We start from the raw sequence: 26,581 nt of genomic DNA on the forward strand, positions 1-26,581 counted from the left end.
TTCTTTGTGTTGGTCTTCTTTAATTTTGCCTCTTACTCTTTTTCTCTTCTTTTCAGGCTATTCATGCTCTTATGGAAAATGCTGTGCAACCCTTACTCACTTCTGTGGGAGATGCTATAGAGGCCATAATCATCACCATGCATCAAGAAGATTTTTCTGGGTAATTATTTCCAACCAAATTTTTACTAACTTTTACTGCCTTTGTTTTCTATTCCCACCTCTACCCTTACTCCCTAAGCTGCCCCCTGCCATCCAGCGCCTTGTTCCTTTTGTGATGGCATTAGCTTCCTGCCCTCTCCATTATCCATTGTGAGCGCCATTCACAGATTAAAATTTTTCAGTTCTCATTTTCGTCACTTTGTTCCTCTTTTTAAATTATTTTTTCTTTCTGAACAGTATCATATCACATGTATATAACATTTCTCTTTTACTGAAATATAAAATGAGTCTGTGGGACTCAGCCTGGCACTTCAGGACTTTTGGTAATTTGTACCCTCTTCACTTCCCAAGCTTGTCTTTTTCCTTATTTCTCACAAATATCCTCGAGTTCAGCCTCTTTGTTACCCCTTGACATAGGCATGGTATTCCTTGTATAAAATGCCCTCCCTCTGCCACTGTGCTAGTCCAAATCCTGCTTTGGCTCAGGGGCAAGATCCGGCCCAGTCTCCTCCAAGACTGATTTTTCTTCCTCGGAGGCTCTGTGGCAATCTAATCTAATCACATCACACCTAGCCACAAACGCTATGGTGTTATTCCGGACCTGTTTCATATATGTCTTGCTCATCCATATCATAGGTATCCTGAGAATAATAATCATAGTTTCTAATCCGATGTTTACAGAAATCTTTTAAAATAGAGTAAAATGGTTTTGATTCAGTGTACTAGAAAAGTGTGGAACATTTGGAATAGTTATTTGCAAATGCTTTTAAAAAACTTAACCACATTCTACAGCTAAACAGTCAAATATTAATATGTATTTTATATTCCTGAGTCCATAGTTAGTTACTGTTTTTGAACAATTCTGTTTCTCTTTACGTTCTTGTTCTTTTAAAGAATATCTTTTTTATGAAATTTCCATCTACTAGTTTAGCTATTTGTAGAAAAATACTGATTATTTCACTGTCCTCTATTTTTTCAAATTATTATTTCATTTACAAAGTTTCTTTTTTATTTTTTTAACTTTTATATTAGGTTTGGGGGCACATATGAAGGTTTGTTACACAGGTAAACATGTGTCATGGGGATTTGTTGTACATATTATTTCATCAGCTGGGTATTAACCCCAGTACCCTGTAGTTACAATTTCTGCTCCTCTCCCTTTTCCCACCCTCTCCCATCAAGTAGACCCCAGTGATGGTTGTTTCCTTCTTTGTGTTCATAAGTTCTTATCATTTAGCTCCCACTTATGAGTTCGAGAACGTGGTATTTGATTTTCTGTTTCTGCAATAAGTTGCTGAGGATAATAGCCTCCAGCTTCATCCATGTTCCCACCAAAGACATGATCTTGTTATTTTTATGGCTGCATAGTATTCCATGGTATATATGTACCACATTTTCTTTATCCAGTATGTCATTGATGGGCATTTAGGTTGATTCCATGTCTTTGCTATTGTGAATAGTGCTGTGATGAACATTCACATGCATATCTTTTTATGGTAGAATGATTTTTATCCCTCTGGGTATATACCCAGTAAATGGTAGTTCTGCTTTTAGCTCTTTGAGGAATCACCATACTGCTTTCCACAATGGTTGAACTAATGTACACTCCCACCACCAGTGTTACAAGTGTTCCCTTTTCCCTGCAACCTCAGCAGCATTTTATTTTTTTGCCTTTTTAATGATAGCCATTCTGACTGGTGTGAGATGGTATCTCATTGCGGTTTTGATATGCATTTCTCTAAGTGGTCGGTGCTGTTGAGCATTTTTTCATGTGATTGCTGGCCACATGTATGTCTTCTTCTGAGAAGTCTCTGCTCATGTGAGTTGCCCACTTTTTAATGGGGTTGTTTTTCTCTTATAACTTTGTTTAAGTTCCTTAGGGATTCTAGATCTTAGACCTTTGTCAGTAGTTTGCAAATATTTTCTCCTATTCTGTAGGTTGTCTGTTTGTTGATAATTTCTTTTGCTCTGCAGAAGCTCTTAGATTTAATTAGATCCCACTTGTCAATTTTTTCTTTTATTGTAGTTGCTTCTGATGTCTTTGTCATGAAATCTTTACCTATTCCTATGTCCAGGATAGTATTGCCTAAGTTGTCTTCCAGGGTTTTATAGTTTGGAGTTTTACATGTAAATCTTTAAGCCATCTTGAGTTGATTGTTGTGTGTGATATAAGGAAGGGGTCCTGCTTCTGTCTTCTGTGTTTGAGTAGCCAGTTAGCCCAGCACCATTTCTTGAATAGGGAATCTTTTCCCACTGCTTGCTTTTGTCAGCTTTGTCGAAGATCAGATGGTCATAGATGTGCAATCAGATTTCTGGGCTCTCTGTTCCATTGATCTGTGTTGTCTGTTTTTGTACCAGTACCATGCTGTTTTAGTTACCGTAGCCTTGTAGTATAGTTTGAAGTCAGATATCCGGGTGTCTCTAGCTTTGTTTTTTTTTTGTTTTTGTTTTTGTTTTTTTGCATAGGATTGCCTTGGCTATGTAGGCTCTTTTTTGTTCCCATATGAACTTTTAAATAGTTTTTTTGTTTGTTTGTTTTTAAGTTCTGTGAAGAATGTCATTTGTAGTTTGATAGGAATAGCATTGAATCTGAAGATAGCTTTGGGCAGTATAACCATTTTAATTATACTGGTTCTTCCTATCCATGAGCATGGAATGTCCTTCCATTTGTGTTTTCTCTTACTTCTTTGAGCAATGTTTTGTCATTCTCATTGTAGAGATCTTTTACCTCTCTGGTTACTGGTATTCCTAGATGTTGTATTCTTTTGTGGCAATTATAAATGGGATTGCCTTTCTCATTTGGTTTCCAGTTTGGCTGTTGGTGATGTATAGGAATGCTATTGATTTTTGTATATTGATTTTGTATTCCGTGACTTGGCTGAAGTTGTTTATCAGCTGGGGGAACTTTTGGGCCAAGACTATGGGGTTTTCTAGATACAGAATCATGACCTCTGCAAACAGAGATAGTTTAACTTCTTCTCTTCCTATTTAGATGCTCTTTATTTCTTCCTCTTGCCTGGTTGCTCTGGCAAGGACTTCTAATACCATGTTGAATAGAAGTGGTGAGAGAGGGCATCATTGTCTTGTGCTGATTTTCAAGGGAAATGCTTCCAGCTTTGCCCCATTCAGTGTAATGTTGGCTGTGGATTTGTCATGGATGGCTCTTATTATTTTGAGGTATGTTCCTTCAATAGCTAATTTATTGAGAATTTTTAACATGAAGGAATGCTGAATTTTATCAGAAGACTTTTCTGTGTTTGTTGAGATAATCGTGATTTTTGTCTTTAGTTCTGTTTATGTGATGAATCACATTTATTGATTTGCATATATTGAACCAATTTTGTGTCCCGGGGATGAAGCCTACTTGATTGGCCTGAAGTTTTTTGTTGTTGTTGTGTCTCTGCCAAGTTTTGGTATCAAGATGATGCTGGCCTCATAGAATGAGGGTTAGGGAGGAGTCCCGTGTCCTCAGTATTTTGGATTAGTTTCTGTAGGAGTGGTACCAGCTCTTTTTTGTACATCTGGTAAAATTCGGCTATGAATCCATCAGGCGTCAAACTTTTTTTAGTTGGTAGGCTATTCATTACTGATTCAATTGTGGAACTCATTATTGGTCTGTTCAGGGAATCAGTTCGTTCCTGGCTCAGTCTTAGGAGGATCTATGTGTCAAGGAATGTATCCATCTCTTCTAGATTGTCTAGTTTTTGTGTGCAGAGGTGTTCATAGTAGTTTCTGATTTTTTTTTTCCTGCGAGGTCAGTGGTAACATTTTCTTCTCCGTTTCTAATTGTGTTTATTTGGATCTTCTTTCTTTTCTTCTTTACTAGTCTAGCTAGTGGCCTGTTTTGTTAATTTTTTCAAAAACCAACTCCTGGATTCATTGATCTTCTGAATGGTTTTCATGTCTAAATTTTCTTCACTTCAGCTCTGATTTGTTACATCTCATCTTCTGCTAAATTTGGGATTGATTTGTTCATGCTTTTCTAATTCTTTAAGTTGTAAAGTTAGGTTGTTAATTTGAGATTTTTCTGGCTTTTTGATATCAGCATTTGGTGCTGTGAATTTCCTTCTTAACACTGCCTTAGCAGAGATTCTGATATGTTGGATCGTTGTTCTCATTTCAAAGAACTTCTTTTTTTTGTTTTTGTTTTTTGTTTTTTGTTTGTTTGTTTTTTGAGATGGAGTTATGCTGGAGTGCAGTGGTGTGATTTTGGCTCACTGCAGCCTCTGCCTCCTGGGTTCACATGATTCTCATGCCTCAATCTCCTGAGTAGCTGGGATTACAGGCCCCCACCACCGCCATGCCCAGCTAATCTTTGTGGCTTTTGTTTGTTTGTTTGTTTGTTTGTTTGTTTGTTTTTTAATAGAGATGGGGTTTTGCCATGTTGGGCAGGCTGGTCTCCAACTCCTGACCTCAAGTGATGTGCCTGCCTCAGCCTCCCAAAGTGCTGGGATTACAGCTGTGAGTCACCACACCTAGCTCAAACAATGTTTTGATATCTGCCTTTATTTCATTATTTACCCAAAAGTCATTCAGGAGAAAGTTGTTTAATTTCCATGTAATTGCATGGTTTTGAGCAATTTTCATAGTCTTGACTTCTATTTGTATTGTACTGTGGTCTGAGAGTGTGTTTGGTATGATTATGGTTCTTTTACATTTGTTAAGGATTGTTTTATGACCAGTTATGAGGTGAATATTAGAGTATGTTCCATGTGGTGATGAGAAGAATGTATATTCTGTTGTTTTGGGATGGAGAGTTCTGTAAAGGTCTATCAGTTACATTTGGTCCAATGTTGAATTAAGGTTTTGAATATCTTTGTTAATTTTCTGCCTTGATGATCTGTCTTGATACTGTCAGTGGAGTATTGAAGTCTCCCAACATTATTGTGTGGAAGTCTTTGAAGGTCTCTAAGAACTTGATTTTCGAATCTGGGTCCTCCTTTGTTGGGTGCATATATATTTAGGGTAGTTAAATCTTCTTGTTGAATTGAACCCTTACCATTATATAATGCCCTTCTTTGTCTTTTTTTGATCTTTGTTGGTTTGAAATCTGTTTTGCCTGAAATTAGGACTGCAACCCCTGTTTTTTTGTGTGTTTTTCATTTGCTTGGTGTATTTTCCTTCATCCCTTTATTTTGAGCCTCTGAGTGTCATTACATGTGAGATAGGTTTCTGGGGTAATCTCACTGTTTCTTCCCCACATGGAAGGCAGCAGAGGAAGGGTACTAGTGGTTGTGGCCCAGAGTCGTTTGCTTGTCTCCTGGGGAATCCACCCCAAACAGATGCATGTTAGCATTCACTCAGTGTAATCAACCCAGCAGGGAGTGTCTGTGCTGTGGGCCCAAGCCAGGGGTTCTCTTGGTAACAAGCATTGGGGTTGGGGGGCGGGCAGAGGGACCTATGGGAGACAGACGGGCTTCCTCTCCTTGGGTTACTTTAGCTTGTTGGAGGTATGGATAGGGTACTTAGGGTCTTTGCTCCTTTGTTAGTCCGAGGATGACGAGGGCAGTTCCATTGCAGGTGCAGTGACAAAGAGGCTTTCAGTTGCCCCTAGAGGCTCTGCACATGGAGTTGCCAAGTTGCTGCTGGCTTGATAAGTCTGGGTAGGGATGGCTGGAGGCCCAGGCCTGCCCAATGAGGAGATTTGGGAACAGGTACCCATGTAACAGTCTGGCCACTTTTCCAGAGGGCTGCTGCAGTATGCTTGGGGCCTTTTCCTGTCCCTAGTTGCCTCGGATTTTCGAGTGCTTGGAGTTACCACCAGTGAAGGCACTTTTCTGGGCAAGGGAGGTTTGCCTCCCTGGCTCTGTGTTGGACCCGGGTGGGCCATTGTCCTGTTTTACTTTTCTTCATTCTTCATGGATCAAGTTGTTTCCTTGATTAGTCTCTATCAGAGTACCTGCATGTTTCAGTTGAAGGTGTTAATTACTCACCCCTTCCATTCCTCTCCGTGAGAGCCATGCACACTAGCTGCTTCTGATCGTCCATCTTGGCCTCTCCCACATGGGAAATGTGGGAAATGTCAAAAGATCAACCTAGGCTTATGCCTGTAATTACAATGGTTTATGCCTGTGATTCCACCCTCCTTTGGGAGGCTGAGGCGGGCAGACTGCCTGAGTTTAGGAGTTTGGGACCAACCTATGCAACATAGCGAAACCCTGTCACTACAAAAAATATAAAAATTAGCTGGTCATGGTGGTACGCATCTGTAGTTCCAGCCGTTTGGGGAGCTAATGCAAGGGGATGGTTTCATCCCAAGGGAATTGAGGCTGCAATGAGCTGTGATGATGCCATAGCACTCCAGCCTAGATGACAAAGTGAGATATTGTCTCAAAAAAGAAAAGATCAGTCTCTATTTTTAAAAACGTATGAAGCACAGAAGGGTAAAGTGAATTCTACCAAAAAAAAAAAAACAAAAAACAAAAAACAAAACTATATTTGGAACTCCATAGGACATAGGACTATATAACTGCTGATTACCAATATTTGAGAGGAAATGGATTTTGTTCAAAAGTGATCTGAAGTGTCCTAGTTAGATCAATCATGAATGCTTCTCAGAAGGGAGCCAAAACAAGCTGATTTTTGAAGGCTTATTCTGTAATAGCAGTGGTCACATACTTTTAATTGGTGAGCTGCAACTAGTGCCTAGAGATGACACATTAGATATTAACAGCTGAAAGTTAGTTCCCAAAGAGAGATGTTTTTACTAATTTGCTTAAATACTAGTGAGCCAGATTGTTTCTTCAACTGATAGGTTGCCATGAGTATCAAGCATTATTTTAAGGCGCCTAACATTGTCCTTATTTTTTATTTCCCAGTTGCTTTGGTGAGTCCTTTTCAGCTCAGTTTATACAACAGTCATTTGAGATTCATGCATACAGCAGTCAGTTGAGATTCCAGTGAAAATTGTTCTGCATAGATAGCAGGATAGGTGTATGGAACACTGCTGCTTTTATTGAAAGTACTGCCCTCAAAGCAGTAATTTTCCTACTTTGCATAGTCTTATGATTAGTAATTCTGTAATGTCATGTCATTTCATATGTGTATGGCTTATGTGAAATATGAGGTGGAGTTGGATTAGTCAAGAACCAGGAATTACCTTTATTTTAGGGCTAGCCCTTAGGGATAACAATTAGAAAAATAATAGTGAAAACCTGACCCTTCAGACCCTCCATACCTATTCCTAGGTAAAAGGAATAAATCAAGTTTACCTTCAAGATGAACCTTATATGCAGTACGGTTACAGAATCCCCTGTCAAATAAGTAATCATCGGTTGAGCGTGGTGGCTCTTGCCTGTAATCTCAGCGCTTTAGGAGGCCAAGGCAGGTGGATCACTTGAGGTCAGGAGTTCAAGACCAGCCTGGCCAACATGGTGAAACCCCATCTCTACTAACAATACAAAAATTACTTGGATGTGGTGGCAAGCACCTGTAATCCAAGCTACACAGAAGGCTGAGGCAGGAGATTCGCTTGAACCTGGGAGGCAGTTTTCAGTGGGCTGAGATCACACCACTGCATCCCATCCAGCCTGGGCAACAGAGTGAGATCGTGTCTCAAATGAATAAATAAATAAATAAATAAGTAAAGAGTAATCATCAGCATGGCTTCTTGGTATATGAAATTTATTTTAAAAGACTGATGCGTTTCTTTCCAAATTAGATAAAGTTTAAAATGTAAATGTCTGCTTGACATAGAACATTGATTAAAATTGTTGCACTCAGTGTAAAGTGACTCATATCTGATTACAGTTTTGAGTAGGGAAGAGAAGGCAGTGAAAGAAGAACTCTTAGATCATTGAAGTAATAAATGAGCCACTTTGTGGAGGGGAAAGTACACACACAAAAGATTAGCGGCGTGAAGATTAACATTCACTTCTCAGTTTTGCGTATGTTTGATTCTTCTGCCTTCAACTTCTGCATACTACCGTTATGTTGTAATGATGCTTAAATTTCTTCATAACTCACTATTGCACTTTATCAGTTTAAAATCTCCCACTAAAGGCTTTGGTATAATTGGGAAAACTGAGCTGTAGCAGTAGTCAAGCAAGTTTGTATTCTGGTAAATTAAATTCAAGCTTGCAGTCCATAATGATATTTGATATTATATATGTATATATCAAAACTTTGTCTAATAGATCACTTACTTTCTTTTAATTATGTTGACACATGCTTATGCAACTAATGCATGTTTTTTAATGTTATTTTTTTACTCCTCAAGGATATCATTTCAACTGAGTAGATTAAAATTCTTGAGACAGTACTCCAAAGTAGCACCAAGTTAACACTGTGCTTTTGATCAAGCATGAGAAATTATGAAGGACCAACTGTACACTGCCTACCAGAGACTCACTTCATCTTCAAGGAAACACAAACTGAAAGTGAAGGGATAGAAAAAGATATTCTATGCAAATAGAATCCAAAAGAGGACAGGGATAGTTAAATTTCTTTATGAGACAAGAAAGACTTTAAAAACTGTAAAATGAGATAAAGAAGGTCATTGAATAATGATAATGGAGTGACTTTATTAAGAAGATAAAACAAATGTAAATACGTATGTACCTAACATCAGAGCACCTAAATATGTAAAGCAAGTATCAAAGCATCTAAAGAGAGAAATTAATTGTAATTCAATAAAAGAAGGAACTTTAATACCTCATTTTCAACAATGGCAGATCATGTAGACAGAAAATTAATAAGGAAGCCCTGGACCTGAACTACTTTTTAAACTAAATGAACCTAACAGATACACATAGAATATTGCATCCAGCAGCAAGTGAACATATATGTCTTCTCAAGTATACACAAAACTTGCTTCAGTCAATGTAAAGTTGTCTCATATCTGATGATAGTTTTGAATAGGGGAGGAAAGGCAGTGAAGGAAGAACCTAGATCACTGAAGTGATAGATGAGCCCCTTTGCGGAGACTAAACACACCAGATTAGTGGCATGAAGATTAACATTCACTTCTCAGTTATGCGTATATTTAAATCTTCCACGTTATATATGTTAGGCCACAAACCAAGTCTGAACAAATTCAAGTGAACCAAAATCACATCAAGTATCTTTTCTAATCAAAATGGTATGAAACTAGACATCAGTAATAAGTGAAATCTTGGGAATTTCACAAATTTGTGGAACTTAACATGCTCCTGAACAACCAGTGATCAAGGAGAAATAAAAAATACCTTGGGACAAATGAAGAAAATGGAGTCAAAATACATTTTGTTTAAATAAGGAAGTAAAAGGTCTATACACTGAAAACTATAAAATATTAATGAAAGAAATCAACAAAGACACAAATAAATGGAAAGATATTCTGTGTTCATGAATTCAAAGAATATCATTAAAAGGTCCATACCACCCAAACCAGCCTGCAGATTTAATGCAGTCTCTACCAAAATTCCAGTGTCATTTTTCACAGAAATAGAAAATATAATCTTAAAATTCATATGGAACTACCAAAACCTCTGAATAGCCAAGGCAATCTTGAGCAAAAATAAAGCTAGAGGCATCATACTACCTAATTTGAAACTATATTACAGAGCTACATGGTGATTAAAGTGGCATGGTGCACTGGCATATAAATAGAAACACTGCCCAATGAAACAGAGCAGAGCCCAGAAATGAGCTCACACATTTACAGTCAATTGATTTTCGACAGAGGTGCCAGGAACACACAATGGAATAAGGACATTTCCTTCAATAAATATGCATTAGTAAAACTGTATATCAGAAGAATGAAATTGGACCCTTATACCATATATGAAAATAAAATGAAAATAGATGAAAAACTTTACACCTGAAACTAAAACTAACTGAGGAAAAGGGGAAAATCTGAGGAATAATTTTTTTGGATTCGACCCCAGGAGCTCAGACTACAAAACAAAAATACACAAATATGATTACATTTATCTAAAAAGCTTCTAAACAGCAAAGAAAACAACAGTGAGGAGACAACCTATGGATTGTGGAAAATATTTACAAGCCATACATCTGATACGGGGATTAACATCCACAGTATGTAAGGAACACAACTCAACAACAAAACAACCTGATTTAAATGTAGGCAAAGACCTGAGTAGACATTTCTTTAAAAAAGACATACAAATGCAAATGGCCAACAGATATGTGAAAAAATGTTCAATATCCCTAATCGTCAGGGGAATGCAAATTAAAACCACAATGATATTTCACCTCACACCTGTCAGAATGACCTATCAAAAAGATGAACGATAATAAGTGTGAAAGATGATGTACAGAAAAGGGAACCCTTGTATACTGTGGTTGGAATGCAAATTAGCCATGATGGAAAACTGTATAGACATTTCTGCAAAAACTGAAAATAGAACTACCACATGATCCTGCAGTCCCACTTCTGGGTATATAACCTAAGAACTTGAAATCAGTATGTCAGAAAGATACATGCACTTCCATGTTCACTGCAGCATTACTTAGAATAGCCAAGTTACGTAATCAATCTAAATGGCCAACAACATTTAGATTTATAAATGGATAAAGAAAATATGGTATATATACACAACGGAATACCATCCAGCCTTCAGAAAGACAGGAATTCTGTTAATTGCAACAACATAGATGAACCTAGAGATTATGCTAAGTGAAGGAAGCCAGACACAGAAAAACAAATACCACATGACCGCACTTAAATCTGTTGTCTAATAAAACAATCGAACGCGTAGAAACAGAGTAGAATGGCAGTTAGCAGCAGCTGGGGGATGGAGGAAATAGAGAGGTGTTGGTCAAAGGGTACAAAGTTGCAATTAGGTGGAGTAAATGATAAGTATTTAAGGTGATGGGTATGCTAATTTTATTGATTCAGTCGTTTCATAGGTATACGTATGAAATTACTGAGTATCCCATAATTGTATATAATTCATCAAAAATAGATATGAAAAAGATATGAAAGAGATTGGCACCATTTTCGGGAAGGGGGGCTTCTTTTATTTGTTTGTTTTTGCACCCTAGCCTTGTGTAGTGGCAAACCTAGAGTAAAGCTAGGCTATGCAGGTGTGTGAATCTGGCAAAACCAAACCCCACATGAAAATAGCCATCATTTACTAAGGCTCCCCTGTACCCAAGCAGCACTCCACCATGTGATGATACTGCAAACAAAAATGTTCCTCCATGCACCCTTTAGCAGCCTTGCTGTTGCTGGCACAGTCTTATACCTTTATGAAATCCTTTTCTGCTGAAACACAGGCTTACTTTCTCTATCTCTGTATGCTTCAGGAAGCAATGGACCTCTAGTTAGCATTCTATTTGTAGTAACCACTGCTGTATTTGAAGACACTTAAGTTCAACTCGTTCTTTTGCTCTGAGCATTTTAGTCATATCTGTTGTTCTTCTGTAGACCATCACCAATTTCTCTACGTCGTTCTCAGAATATGGAACCACTTAACTTGCTTTTTGAAAAAGATTCAGCATGATGTAGCCAATGATCTCATTTATTAGAAAATATCAGGTGTTAGTTTTGGTATCTCTTTCCTATAAGTATTTCACATTCTTTTAATATATTCCTTAAAGAGCAATTATAAACATTTATAGATTATAAATAGTATTTCATGGAGCATCAGCTGGTATCATTTGTTGATCCAAATTAAAGCCTTTCCAAACCTCATCATCTGGAGGAAAAAATTGCATACCATGTGTACTGTTACATAACCATTTCCACAGTCAGAATTCTGTTGGATGGATCAGATTAAATAGCATAAGAGCAGAGAGACCTTTGCCAAGAATTGTATAGGGAAAGCAGCATTTTCTGCCATTGCAGAGTGTAAAATGCTATTTCAGGATTCATTATTGATACATTCATTTACCAGGCAAAACATGTGAGTGGATGGAGAATTAAGAGGCTGGGAGGGACCTTGAGAGGCCAAATAGTGGCACTTACATGATTCATCCAAGACAGATGGTTGTCTATTTCATTCTTAATAATCTTTAGTTAAACAAATTCTAAAATTCCTTCAGTAATTCTCCTAGCATCTAAACCACTTTTTAAAATGTAATTTAAACATTGTTTTCTGTTAACACTTATAAAAAATAAATAATGCCTTTTATACCATTAAGGGAAAACATTACAAAAGATTAAAATAGCAGCATTGGTAGGAAGAGAAGTACAAAATCAAAGGGTACAATTTAGTGCATCAGTGCTGAAAAGGGCGACTTTTTCTTTTACAGGTCGTTACCCAGCTCAGGAAGACCTGATGTTCCTTGTTCTCTGTACATGAGGGAGCTGCAAGGATTCATTGCCAGAGTTATGAGTGACTATTTTAAACACTTCGAATGCTTGGATTTTGTCTTTGACAACACTGAGGCTATTGCCCAAAGAGCAATTGAACTTTTTATCCGCCATGCCAGTCTCATAAGACCTCTTGGTGAAGGTGGGAAAATGCGACTTGCTGCTGATTTTGCACAGGTAAATTGATAGATTGCTACAAAAGAAAAGAAAAAATGTTTTGGCCTCAATATTAGCTATTAAATGAAAGACTGTGTTTTCATCAGTGATTTTTTAAAGAGTTGCAGCATGAAGAAAAGTAAGCCCACTTAAGCCTGAATGATTAAAAAAAAAAAAAAAAGAGTTTAAAGATACTTTTATACCAGATATTTTAACAAAATAATCATCCCTCTCTTTGGTATGTCAGGGTTATGGTGAAACAGCTCATTTCATAGGAAAGCAACACTTCCCGTTTTTCCTTAATATGGGATTTTCTCACTATTTTACTGTCCCAACAGGTCAGACCTTGCTGGCCAGTAATGTAGGCAGCGAAATCATTTCATACAGTGAGAAGAGACTGCTTGTTACCATGTCACCATTCTTAGGCAGTGCTCCCATTCATTTAAATGCACAGTGGGCCAGGTAGACATAGAGTCTAATTATTTGTTCTCCCTCTATCAGGTAGAATACAGTTCTTCTCTGTGGCTAGCCTTGAGATCATTTCAACCTATCTGATATGTGTGTGAGATAGAATGACATTAAAATAGCAAAACATTATTAGGTTTTATAGAAAGGGTTTTTTTTTTCTTTATCGTTTAGACAGATTTTTAAAAGCCTTTCAGTAGTATCAGAGGCAGTGAAGAAAAACTTCAAACACGCTTTTATTAAAACATTCAGAAACAAGGGTGATTGTTATTTTTTGTATAGCATACCAAGGGTGAAAAAACATTTTTTTTTTTTTTTTGAGATGGAGTCTTGTTCTGTCTCCCAGGTTCTGTCTGCAACTTCCACCTCCCAGGTTCAAGCAATTATTCTGCCTCAGTCTACCAAGTAGCTGGGACTACAGGCACGGACCAGCAGTCCTAGCTAATTTTTGTATTTTTGGTAGAGACAGGGTTTCACCATATTGGCCAGGTTGGTCTTGAACTCCTGATCTCGTGATTCACCCGCCTCAGCCTCCCAAAGTGCTAGGGTTATAGCTGTGAGCCACTACACCCAGCTGGTAAAATCATTTTTAAGCTTTTCAAAGCTGTTAGCTTTACTAGTCTAAATAGTAATTGAAAGGAATTCTTCACAGCAGTTTGCCAGGTCCTCCCTGCTTATAAAGATAAATGTTAATGTCAATATTTATTCTGTGTGTATCCAGGAGTGTGTCTTGCTTCATTATTTCTGCATAGAGGAAAGGACCTGGCATACTAACTTATGCTCAAAAGCCTCTGTTTTCTGCCTGTATCAAGTCAGCGGTTGTCAGATGCCCTTCTTACTTGACACACTTTCAAAAAAGAAACAGGTAACACAAACCTAAACTTTCAAGAGCGAGGTTCATTGCAAACTGATGCAGCAGTTAGTCATTTTCTTCTCCAAATAATATTCCTGAGGCCATGAGACCATAAAAAAGAGCCTTCATTTAGAAATTATGCTTGTAGTAGCCACAGCATAAAAACATAAATTAAATGTTACCTTGAATATGACTCTTTTTACCTTTTACATTTTATGAACTTCATTCTTAGGCACCTGTACATTTTACTTTGTTTTACAGATAAACTCAGCCTAAAGAAAATTATCTGTAAATAGTGTCTTATTTGTCCCTTACTGGGGTTTTAGATTGCTTGTTGAAAACCTGATGATGGTTTTCAAAATCAAAATTAAACCTTGTATTCGTTTAAAAAAAAAAAAATTGTAAACTGTGCTCAGATGGTCTCTGTTCTCCTCTTCCCCTTTCCTCCTTAATTTTGTTTTTCTTTTTGTATCGTCTTCTTTCCCTGGGCTCCCTCCCCTACCAGCTTATTTGCATTCTGCTCCAGCTGGTTCTTGAGTCACTTTCCTGGAGGCAGCACTTCAAGTCCAATTAGAGCGGCAGCCGAGCAGGAGATAGCCAAAATGAGAGTGCTGTAGGAGAGAGGCTTGCTTGTTTTTGTTTTTTATTTTAATGTGTTCCCTTATGGGTCTTGAAAGATGGAAAGTATTGTCCTTTAACCCTTGCTACTGCAGCTAACACCTGCTCAAAATGCATGGCATACAGTGGCAGGGGTGAGCTTCAACCTACCAGAAACTGCATTATTCAAAATGTTATTTGGCATCCTTTTTTTTTAGACATGTTACCCAATAAGCCAAACTTTTCTGGGTCCCTTCGCTGAAGGTAAATGAAACCCATCAGTCATTATTACTAACTTATGCTCAAAAGCCTCTGTTTTCTGTTTTTTAAATATAGGAGAAGCATTTATACACACATTTACTCAGTTAAGCCCTGCGGTGACATTTGGTTGCAGCAAGCATTGTGATATTGAAAAGCAGGTCCTTTTGTTCACCCCTGTACAGTGTGTCCCAGTTTCAAAACATCCTGGCACTCACCTTGGGGATGGCTCCAGCCCTGTGGATCATGGACACAGAAAAGACAGGTGGAAGCACTATCATAATTAATCGTATCTGTGATCAGTATCTTTGGCAGATATTGTTCCACTGTTATCTCCCCCATCCAATTTTAAATTAAAATTGGAATTTCAGAGTTTTGTTTCATTTGGTTTGGTTTCTTGCTACAACTGCACTTAACATGTTTTACCTCAGCTTTAGGCATCACACTTGGTTGAAAGTGTTTTTTGGGGTCAGTCAAAACATTTAAATAGCATCACCCTAACATTTATATTCATGACAGGCACCAACTGGGGACTAGAGGGCTTTTCAACTGCCTTATTACTGAAAGTTCTGTCAATTTATATTCAAAATTAAAGCCATTCAGGTCACTGAAATCAAAAATACACAAATACTCCATGGGTTTGAAAACTGTTCTTGTGATAAAGTGCCTGCTATTCTAGCATAAATAACAAAAAAAAAAAAAAGCTCAAGAAAGGACCAATAGACCAGGCTTGGGAATACTAGTTATTTGCCATAAAATGCAGTTGCAAAGACAGATAATGATATATTTTAAGGATTTCTTTAAGAATCCTAACTTTTCGTCACAGGCACCAGTGCAGGAAAGAGAAAGTAGTTGTAGGGTGCCATCTGGAGGGATCATGGTGACAGAAGTGCCTGTCATTCAGCCCCCTTAGGAATCCAGGTCATGGGCATGAGGTGGTTTCCTACAGGTAATTAAGTCCCTGCTGTGACCACATGGTCTCAGTGTCTACACTGATCACACAATAGTTCTGAAATCGCTAAGCCTTTCCACAGCACTGGGGTTCTGCTGATTCTGAATCTCTCTGGGGTCTTGCCCACAGTGTCCTCTGAAGCACATAATCCCCCCTCCACCCCTCAGTTTATTTTCTTACCTGAAGGAAAGAGTGGCTGTTGAAGTTGGTGTTAAATTATTTAGTGACACTTCTAGCAGTTTCTAGTTATAAGTCTTCTGGTGCCCTTTAAGTATACGTTTGTATCTATTTCACTTTGTGCCTGAAAATATTAATTTAGAAAAGAGAAGACAATCAAAATTCTAATTTTTGTTCTAATTCCTATTGCCTTTTCTTCTCCTGAACAATGTCAGGGCAGGAGTGCCCTAGGAGTATACGAAGAAGCCCTGTGGTTAACCAAATGTCTGTGGTAGGGATGGAACAGCTATGTAATTAGCTCACCGTGCCTGCAGCTGACTGCTCATTCTCTCCACACGGGGGCTGGAGAGAAGCAGTTGCACATGCCATTTTTGTAGCCACTGCTAATGGCAGAGTCACCTCCTCTAAAAGGAACACTCCTGTCCTTCAAAACATGGCCTTTGTTGTTTAATGGTATTCTGGAAGAAGAAAATGATTTGCAGTACCCTAGAGGTCCTTTATGTATTAAAAAAGTTGTTTTAAACATTTAACATTTTGAAGTTGGCCTATGGCATAGAAATCTTTTGCATACTTTACAGCCATTTGAGGTCATATTTTCTCATATCTTAACTTTTTCCTAGCCATGTATTTGTTTTAACATTTGGTGCTGTTCAAGTGCCAAGGCAAAGATTGTCTTTGAAGACAGTGATTCCACTAGAGTCGTTGAGAAAAAATTGACAAAAACATTTCACAAAAAATATATCACATTTTTCTTTATGTAAAAAAACATTATATATATATGTGTGTGTATACATATATATTTAAATATTTGAATGGAATTATCAAATCAAAGATACAATGATAATCACGTTTTTTCTTTGTGCTCAGTGTAAAGTGACACATACTGAAAGAAACCAGAAATTCCCACCCAGTGAATAAATGAAACAGGTTCCAAATAACAGCCTATCATCTACTATCTTTTGAGTTGGGAACACTGGCTCACAGCTGTTCTGTTTTGCATTGTTGGCAAGAATCCTTTTTCTTCCTTAAATTTTTATCTATTTATTTATGATTCTGCATCTTATAGTTTTCCAGCCATGTGAGGCTTACTTCTAGGACATACAGTATGCAAGCCATGCAGTCTTGAAAACCTTCCTTTTTCTTATTTTTCAGTGGATAAATGATCTAAACTTTCTCCTTTTATATAACAAAATTAACAGGGTTACTCTTCACCCTCAAGACCATCCCAAGGAAGTTATCTCCAACTCTCTCTTGACACTCAGGTCATAAGTTTGACGTAGCGCTTAACATTTTGCTTAATAAGAATCATTACGTGTGTATGTATGTGTGTTTAGACATGTGTATATATGGACATATACACAAATACTTTGATTTTGTTGATAATCATATTGTTTGAATAAATAAATATCCCCTTCATTAAATTTGCAAATTTAGTGAAGGCAACACAGTCTAATCATTTAATTATCTTATCCTCAAGTTAGCTTGGTACCTAGCACTAAGGCAATTAGAATGTTTCTCAGATGAATGACTGATTGGGTCTCTGTAGTGTACCCATGGCAAGGAGATATTAAGCAGTTTTTGTAAGGGTGGCCAGCAGGACAGAAACTTTACTTCATATGTGCTTCTTGAAGAATGGTGCTATACTACCGGGGAGCAGCCCATTCTCAACCATTTTCTAAACCGTTTTTTACCAGGGTGCTATTTATAGGAAGAGTGGAGAAGCGGTTATCACCTGGATAGCACATATGCAAAAAGTCTGCATATGCACTTGGTAGATAAAGAACAGGTAGCCTAATTGTGACAAGTAGAATTTTCAGTCAAAGGAGGAAAATAAAGAGAAGTGAAACAAAGATTTGCTAAATTATTGAGTTAGGTAGCATATTAATTTGTTAATAATTGAAAAGAGAAAAAAATCTTGTAAACACTGATAATAATTCCTGACAACAGCACTTATATGCTATGCATATAAAGCTTTGTGGAATTAGCCATTTAATTTGCATGATTCTTTTAAGTAGGTATTATTTTCTCCATTTTATAGACGAGAGACCTGAGACTTTAAGAGGTGAAGTAACTTATCAAGGGTCACAAACTAGTGACTAGTATCAACATTTGGAATGCAGATATAGATGTGCTCCAGAGTTAGTGCTTGTAATTACTTGAGCCACACTAACTGATAAAAATTGTCATTTATATTGAATATAAAAAGACTTACAATGCCTCAAGTATACACATGCAGTCTTGAAAACCTTCCTTTTTCTTATTTTTCAATGATAAATAAATGCAAAAGTTATGTAAGTGCTTGCCTTTTTTTTTTTTTTTTTTTTTGAGACGGAGTTTCACTCTTGTTACCCAGGCTGGAGTGCAATGGCGCGATCTCGGCTCACCACAACCTTCGCCTCCTGGGTTCAGGCAATTCTCCTGCCTCAACCTCCTGAGTAGCTGAGATTACAGGCACGTGCCACCATGCCCAGCTAATTTTTTTGTATTTTTGGTAGAAACGGGGTTTCACCATGTTGACCAGTATGGTCTCGATCTCTTGACCTCGTGATCCACCTGCCTCGGCCTCCCAAAGTGCTGGGATTACAGGCTTGAGCCACCGCGCCCGGCCAGTGCTTGCCTTTTAATACATATAGTTGGCTTTCAAAACTTGCCTCATAGTCCAGATAAAATTAAGTTTACTGCAGCTAAGACTTTCTGTGATCCAGGTCTGTTCCAAATTCCTCTAAAGATTCTGACATTAAAATCAATGGAATATCTTTTAATATTTCAGATGGAGTTGGCTGTGGGTCCATTCTGTAGACGAGTATCTGATTTAGGAAAGTCCTATCGGATGCTGAGATCATTCAGGTAAGACTGAACTCTTTGTTCATACATTCATATCCTCCAGGCAAATAAATCCTTTCTTTCTGTGTAGGTGGAACTTCATAAGATTGCCAGTATTCAGCCATTTTTAATCTACAACATTGGCAGTTTCATGACTCATCTTAGAAAGTATTCAAATCAGAAATCCATATAGAAATTGATGCAGTGACTAATAAGTTAGAGGGTATGTGTATTTTTTAGTCACAGTTCACAAGATTAAGCTGGTAAATTATGCTCTTCTTAGGGAGAATTTTTTTTTAAATTGTTAGCTTCCCATTCTTACAGAAATGTGTTGAGTAGTAATACTAGGCAATTCATAATTATATAGTTATCTTTTTCTGAAATTTTCATTTATCATTTTTAACTCAGACCTTTTAACTTCTAAAAGGTCAAAAGTTACATTCGAAGATACAGATACGACAAAACTATTGAATGAAGTCTTAAAAGAATGGAGTGCAATGATGAAATGCAGATAATTACTATAAATGTAATAGCCTAATGCAGTTGAGCACAAAATTTAGTATTGAGCTTCCTAGAAATCACTTTACAAAAAAAACACAAGAGTTGATTCATATTCATGATCCAGCAGAATACAAGTTTAATAGGAAAGTTCTTGTCAGTGCTGAACACTTAGATTTTTTTCAACTCAGATTTTAAGGAACACTGAATAATGACTGGGGTCTTCACTAGCAGATTTTTAGAAGATAAGATGTTATTCATATGGCTGTTTATTCAATAAACCAGAACTTTGTAAGTCTTTTACATCATGGCACACATAGAAGAAGATATTTTCTTTCAAAGACTCTGAAGAAACCGATTTTTTTTTCTTTTTTTGAGACAGTCTTCCTCTGCCACCCAGGCTGGAGTGCAGTGGTACGATCTTGGCTCACTGCATCCACCACCTCCTGGGTTCAAGCGATTGGCTGAGCAGCTGGGATTAGAGGCACACACTGCCATGCCCAGCTAATTTTTGTATTTTTAGTAGAGATGGGATTTTTCCATGTTGGTCAGGCTGGTCTCAAACACCTGATCTCAAGTGATCCCACCACCTTCACTTCCCAAAGTGCTGGGATTACAGGTGTGACGTGTAAGCCACCACACCTGGCATAGGCTATTATTTTTTATAGCCCCAGTCCCATGTTTAGTTGTTTATCACATGTGTATATATATCAAATAATGCTAATTTAGCATGGCCAACATTGTGAAACCCCATCTCTACCAAAAATTACAAAAATCAGCCAGGCATGGTGGCCCACGCCTGTTAGTCCCAGGTACTCGGGAGGCTGAGGTGGCAGAATCACTTGAACCCAAGAGGCAGAGGTTGCAGTGAGCCGAGATAGTACCACTGCACTCCAGCCTGGAGACAGAGTGAGACTCTGTCCCCCCATCTCCCCCACCAAATAATAATGCTAATTTTCCTGTTTGCTGAGGCAGGGTGGCCTTTATGTAAGCACTTTAAAAGTTGTGTCACAGTATGGAGACACAAGGTCTGAGGATAAGTTTCAACCAAGACATTCTATTTTAAGCCATTTAAGATGGGAATTTTCTGTCAGCCTTCCCAATTCTCACGTGAGGAAAAGAATCTCTAAAGGAGCATTTAAAGTTTGAGTGACACCTTCTAATACCTATTTATAGAATCAAGAATTGATTGATCAATGTATACTTTTAATAGTCCTTTTTTTTTATAGCTAGCTTTTCGTGGAGTAACAGGTTTCAAACTTTTGACCATGACCCACAGTAAGATATTTTGTATTGTAGTTTGGCATATGCTTGCATGCGAACATGTGAACACACTCAAATCTGTATACATATACATGGACACCCATAAGTATGGTTCATGAAACAGTAATTACCCTTACTTCATGTGTTAGCCTCTAACATTTCTATTTCATCTGATTATTTTAACCCACTAAATTAGTTTTATGACCCACTCATAGCCTGCATCCAGCAATTTCTCAACTTTCTCACAGGGCCCTTAACTCTTGAACTTTAGGTGCTATAGTGACAGAGAGCCAAGTTTTTTTTCTTTCCACAAACTGTGAAGATTTATGCCTTTTTCTCTTGGGATTCTGGTATCTCTGAGCTTCCTCCTGCAGATGACCCCTTAGCTCCTAAGGCCTCAGGCACAGAAGAATAATTGTTTCTTGCCTATGGAGTATCCTTCATAATTTATTGGAAAATTCCAACAGAGATATTTTTTTATATACCAATATATTTCTACAGTTATATTGAATCTACAGAAATCTACTGAATTAATTCTAGTACTTTCTCAGTTGTTTGATGGGACTGATACAACTATTTTATCAAAAGCTTAGGATTAACTGGATCAAGAAATAAAATGGAAGCACAATATAGTACCGGGTTGAGATCCAGCCCTGGTATACAAAGAATGTTTTCAGTCCTATTAATTGAGAAGAGAGATGTGAGCATGTGCCACGGCCTCTGTGCCGCACCACAGTTGGGAAAGCCCTGGCCCTGCCAACTTCTTTGCAGTTGTCACGTGAAGAGAATTGACTTGAGAAAGTTTGCCCAAGTGGCGGGTCCTACCAGATTCCTTCCTGGAGAGGAGTAAATCCGTACAGAGCCATCTTTTTTCTAATAACCTAATTATAGGCCCTCTGTTTTGCCTGCCTACAAAATCTTGTTAGAGATCTGTCTCTTTTTCAAAAATGAGTCCTGAGCAGTTGCAGTGAAGAGCTTACTCTTATAATGTGTGTACTTCTTCCATCTGTGCTGGGGGCTGTGACAAAGAATAGGCATCATCCAGTGACCACGTACAAATGAGACCCTGGCACTTATTCATGGATCTTCTCACCAAAGACTCTGAATCAAACTAAAACCAGTTGGATGGTAGTCAGTAGGAGATTGTTTGAATAAAATATGCCAAATTCATAGGATCAAATATATGCAGACATTAACAGTAATGTTGTTAATATCCAGTAAAATGAAAGATATTCCCTAGTACATCACTAAATTTAAAAAGAAAAAAACAGGTAACTAAGCAGTATATTATATGACCTCTACTATTTTTAAAATAATAGCATTTACTAGCCTGGGCAACACGATGAAACCCTGTCTTTACAAAAGATAGAAAAACTAGCCGGACTTGGTGGTGCACACCTGTGGTCCCAGCTACTCGGTAGGCTAAGGTGGGAAGGCTAAGGTGGGCTAAGGTGAGGCCAGGAAGGTCACGCCTGCAGTGAGTTGTGTTAGGCAACTGCACTCCAGCCTGGGTGTCAGAGTGAGACCCTGTCCCAAAACATAAAGTAAATAAATAAAAGTATTTGTTTGAATGGAGAAGAAAAGACAAAAAGGAAAAACATGAGAATATGTTTGAGTAAGATTGTCACTTGGGGTTGGTTCTTCTTTTAGGGGTTTTATATTTTTTAAATTTTCTGCCTTATTTTGGTAGTCAGAAAAGTCAATAAATACTATTTTTAAATCCCTCTTGCATTGTTTTTCCCATTGAAAAAATAACCATGGAACTAAAAAGTAATAAAAAAAAAAAAAAAAACTAAAACATTACCCAATAAAGAGCAGGTTGCAGTTGACAAGAAAAGCAAGCAACCAAACAGCCAAAATCCAGTAGATGCAATAGCCACAGAGGGCCTCAGTTCAAATTAGGGGCAATAGCTGCGGGAGAGGACAACAGGCTCAGTTCAGGGGCCCCTTTATAATGGAGAATGACAGTGCCAGACAGAGAGTTTCCAGTGCAGACCCCACCCAGCATGTGTACACATACACATGCTCTCGCGCTCTCTCTCTCACACACACAGACACATGCACGTGTGCGCCCTAGTACTCACTCCCTTCCCGCATCATGCAGCCATCTGCCACAGGGCACCTTCTTCTTGATGGTGATATTAGTGGACTATTTATGTAAGCTGGCAAGCTTCTTGCATACATTTACATTTTACTGTCTACATTATAGTTTCTCAGGCAGCAGGAATCTTTTCATAGTCAGTAGAGAATGCTGCCTGGGAAAGCTGCTGACATTAGTGATTTGCCCCTGGGTGATTTGTATTTCTACACAAGACACGCGTCAGAGCTGTAGAGACCCCATCTTTGTCCGCCTCTCTGCAACATGGCATTATTCCCTTAGTAGTGTTTGTGAGGTTGTTACCTCAGCTCCTCCTGGCCGGAGGCCACAAGGCTGTGACCCTTGACATTGTCAGTATAGATCTTCGTGAGGCGAAGGACAGAAAAGGGACCAAATTCACCAGCTCAGGGACACAGACCCTGCCTTCAGGCAGGCCTCATCACCTTTGCTCCTGAAGGGACAGCTTATTCCTGATGGTGTCCACAGTCTGCTATACTGGAAGGTCATTTCCATCAAAGGCTTAATGAAAGGACAATGAAAGCTGTCAGTAGATAGGGGCTGTGTTCTGATGGATCTTTTAGCATGAGGAGTGGTAGAAGAAGAAAACCATCAATAACTAGAATGTAGTGTTCCTTTTTTCCTTCTTTCTTTTTATTTATTATTTATTTTATTTTTATTTTTTTAAAGATGGGGTTTCACCATGTTGGCCAGGCTGGTCTTGAACTCCTGACCTCAGGTGATCCACCCACCTCAGCCTCCCAAAATGCTAGGATTATAGGCATGAGCCACCGCACCCAGCTAAATATAGTGTTCCTTTCGATTGTTTTTTATTGTAGGAGTGATGACAGTTTTCTGGGTCTATGGTTTGTATTGATGATCCTTTATTGATTCAAATTCCAAACTCTGTGCCTGAATGTTTATAGAACTAAAAGAAGACCATCTCGGCAGCTTCCGTTTTTAGTACCTTTAACACTAAGACCCCTCAGATGCATTCTGTCTTTTCTTTCCACTTGTGAATCTGGTGCCCTTAACCCATCCCTGGAAATAACTGTTTCTCTGAGGTTTCTGGATTCTTAATTCTAAGTTTCAAATTTCAGTGTCATAGCCAGAAGAGAGCTACCATCTTGGACGTGGTTGTTTTGTTGCTCTTTGCTATAACTTTGACAGTGCTAGGAGCACCTAGGTAAACATAAAGGGTTGAATATTTACTTTATCATCATTTTTATTATTTCTGAAAACTTTTATTCGGTTATTCATTTTATGCCAAGCCTGCGCTGAGCGTTTTGCTGATAGTTTCTCATTTAGCCCTCACAGCACTTAAAAGTTAGGTATAATCCCCATGAGGCCCCTGAAACCCACAGCAGCAAAGTGGGAGAATCCGAGAGCCACATTTCAGACCCCTGCTGCCTGATTGCAAAGCCTGTGCTTGTAACCATTATACCCCGCATCTTATTCTAGAGTTTCTGTTTGTTTTTATTCTGGATGGTCCTGGAACAGCATTTGAATGCTTGCAGGTATCATCCAGGAAAATCAGAAAGTTTTAAAGAAAATCTAAACTCCCCACTTTGGGGGCTACCTCCTGCTGCTCAAATGCCTCATCTCACCGTCTTCTGCTGCATTCAGGCTCCCAGAGAGGACACAAGGAACATCCAGCCAAATGTACACTTTTATTCGTAGAGATTGTCTGCCCAAATCCCTGCTTTCTTTCCTACCTGGTCTGCTGGTATAGACAATCTAGACTGAGAAAAGGATATTTCTAACCTCTCTACGTTAAACCCAAATAACCCTCCTGCTTCAGTCTCTCCTGGGACCCACATGGCCCCTTGTACCACAAGCTAGGCCTCCCTGAAGAATCTCCATAGAAATGCTCGCCTTCTGCATGCCTCCAGCATTTTCTCTTCTCTCTCAAAGGCCCTCAGTGTGTCCTGTGCAGGGAGCATGGCCATCTGTGCCCTGCCCCCGAAGAGAATCATGTTCCTTCTCCCACTCTTTCATTGCTGTGCTGATTCCAGATCTCAGTACACATACTTAGTGGTCTTGCTGCCTTCCCAGGCCCTCTGCAAGAGGAGGTCAAGATGAGGTTGTGGCAGGTGGCAAGGAAGAGAACGATGCCTGTATCTGTCTCAGAGTACCACTAATGTTGGATGTGGACACGGAGGTAGCAGAATTTTTATCTTACTTTACTTCATGATTGGTCTTAACAAGCTGTCAGAAGATTGACAGCTGCATAGCTATGAGTCGTTTAAATGTGAATCTTGCTGAGTAGAAATGCAGTTTTTTTTTTTTTTTATGGGACCTAACACCACAAATTAACACTACCTTCAACCTGTAAAGTTTAACCTTGAAAGTGCTACTGTATTTAGAATATTATTCTCTAAGAATGATATTGTGGCATTTGGTGTATCTGCATTTTATAACACCTTATTTCCTTTTGTTTCATAAGGTACTTTAGATGGTTATTTATTTTTTAACTTTCTGCTGTTTCAAATTCCACCTGGAATCAGGGAGAAGGGAGTGCTCAAGCTGTGTTCTTCAACCTCTTAAAATAAGCACCCAAAATAAAACGTCTGTGTTTGATGTTTACAGGTAATTATGACAGTGATGCACAATACAGAATCAAATCTAGTTTTGCTTTTCGTGGATCTTTTGACAGCCCTATTGAAAGGGACAGGTGGCTGGGCACGGTGGTTCACGCCTGTAATCCCAGCACTTTTTGGGAGGCCAAGGCGGGTGGATCACGGGGTCAGGGGTTCGAGACCAGCCTGACCAACATGGTGAAACCCTGTCTCTACTAAAAACGCAAAAAGAAAAGTAGCCAGATCTGGTGTCCCTTACCTGTAAATCTCAGATACTCAGGAGGCTGAGGCAGGGGAATTGCTTGAACTAGGGAGGTGGAGGTTGCAGTGAGCCGAGATCACAGCACTGCACTCTGGCCTGGGTGACAGAGAGAGAGATTCCATCTCAAAAAAAAAAAAAAAAGGTGGGGGAACAGGTGAGGCTGGGTGCGCTGGCTCATGCCTGTAATCCCAGCACTTTGGGAAACTGAGGTGGCGGATCATGAGGTCAAGAGCTTGAGACCAGCCTGGCCAGCATGGTGAAACCCTGCCTCTACTAAAAATATAAAAATTAGCCGGGCATGATGGCATGTGCCTGTAATTCCAGCTACTCAGGAGACTGAGGCAGGAGAATCACTTCAACCCAGGAGGTAGAGGTTACAGTGAGCTGATACTGTGCCACTGAGCTCCACCCTGGGTGACAGAGCGAGACTCCTTAAAAAAAAAAAAAAAAGGTGGTAGAGGGAGGTGATTACCCAAAATATTCCATTTTAAAATGAGGTGTTTTTTACTAGGCCTAGCTTAGACAGGCATCTCAGCCAGCAACTTCCATGTGGGCTGGGCTGCTAGACATGTTGTTATGTGCATGTAGTGTTCAGATTGTTTCCTCTCCTTGTCTCTCTCCCTCCTTGTCCTTCCCCTTCTATCCTTCTTTCCTTCCTTGTATCATTTACAGTTTGCATAAAGAATATCTTGGAGGAAAATAAAGAAAAATACCAACTATTCAGACCATAAAACTAACTTAATTGCTGTAGGTAAGTTTCAAACTTGGCTTTAAACTTCATGAAGCCAAAATAAGAAACAGAATCAGCTATCTGATTCTCATTACCAGAAGGAAGAAAATATATTAATTCCTAAGAGAAAGTTAAGCATTTCTTAGCATTTAATTCTAAAGTACTTATAAGGACTTTTATGTAGAGAGCTTTATATAGGAAGTACTGAGAGATGGGAGGGCCAAAATTCTTGATTACCTTCCGTTGTAGAGGTAGTATAGGATTCCATATGGCTACTCTTCATTAACAATCAAGGACTGTTTCATTGAACCGAAGCTCCCCACCCCCAGGTCTTGTCACATTATAAACTAGGGTTCGAGACGAATCCTACAATATCACATGGCATAAACAAAGAATGGGCTTTAATGGGGAAAGGGAAAAACTCACAGGACTAATGTACCATTGAACATGACAAC

The 26,581-nt window shown here is 38.6% G+C and overlaps 1 protein-coding gene across 4 annotated transcripts in view; it reads left to right on the top strand.

Moving 5' to 3' along the window:
• Positions 1-26,581, top strand: part of COG5 (component of oligomeric golgi complex 5) — a 386,409-nt gene that overhangs the window by 336,432 nt on the left and 23,396 nt on the right. For all 4 annotated transcript variants that reach the window (XM_039472963.2, XM_039472962.2, XM_074379246.1 and 1 more), the window contains 3 exons: positions 57-160; positions 12,358-12,595; positions 18,647-18,723. In XM_039472963.2, the coding sequence (XP_039328897.1) occupies positions 57-160; positions 12,358-12,595; positions 18,647-18,723 (419 nt within the window). The remainder of the gene's footprint in view (positions 1-56; positions 161-12,357; positions 12,596-18,646; positions 18,724-26,581) is intronic.

The sequence above is a fragment of the Saimiri boliviensis genome, chromosome 10 (genome assembly GCF_048565385.1).
Source record: "Saimiri boliviensis isolate mSaiBol1 chromosome 10, mSaiBol1.pri, whole genome shotgun sequence".
In the NCBI taxonomy this organism is placed as follows: Eukaryota; Metazoa; Chordata; class Mammalia; order Primates; family Cebidae; genus Saimiri; species Saimiri boliviensis.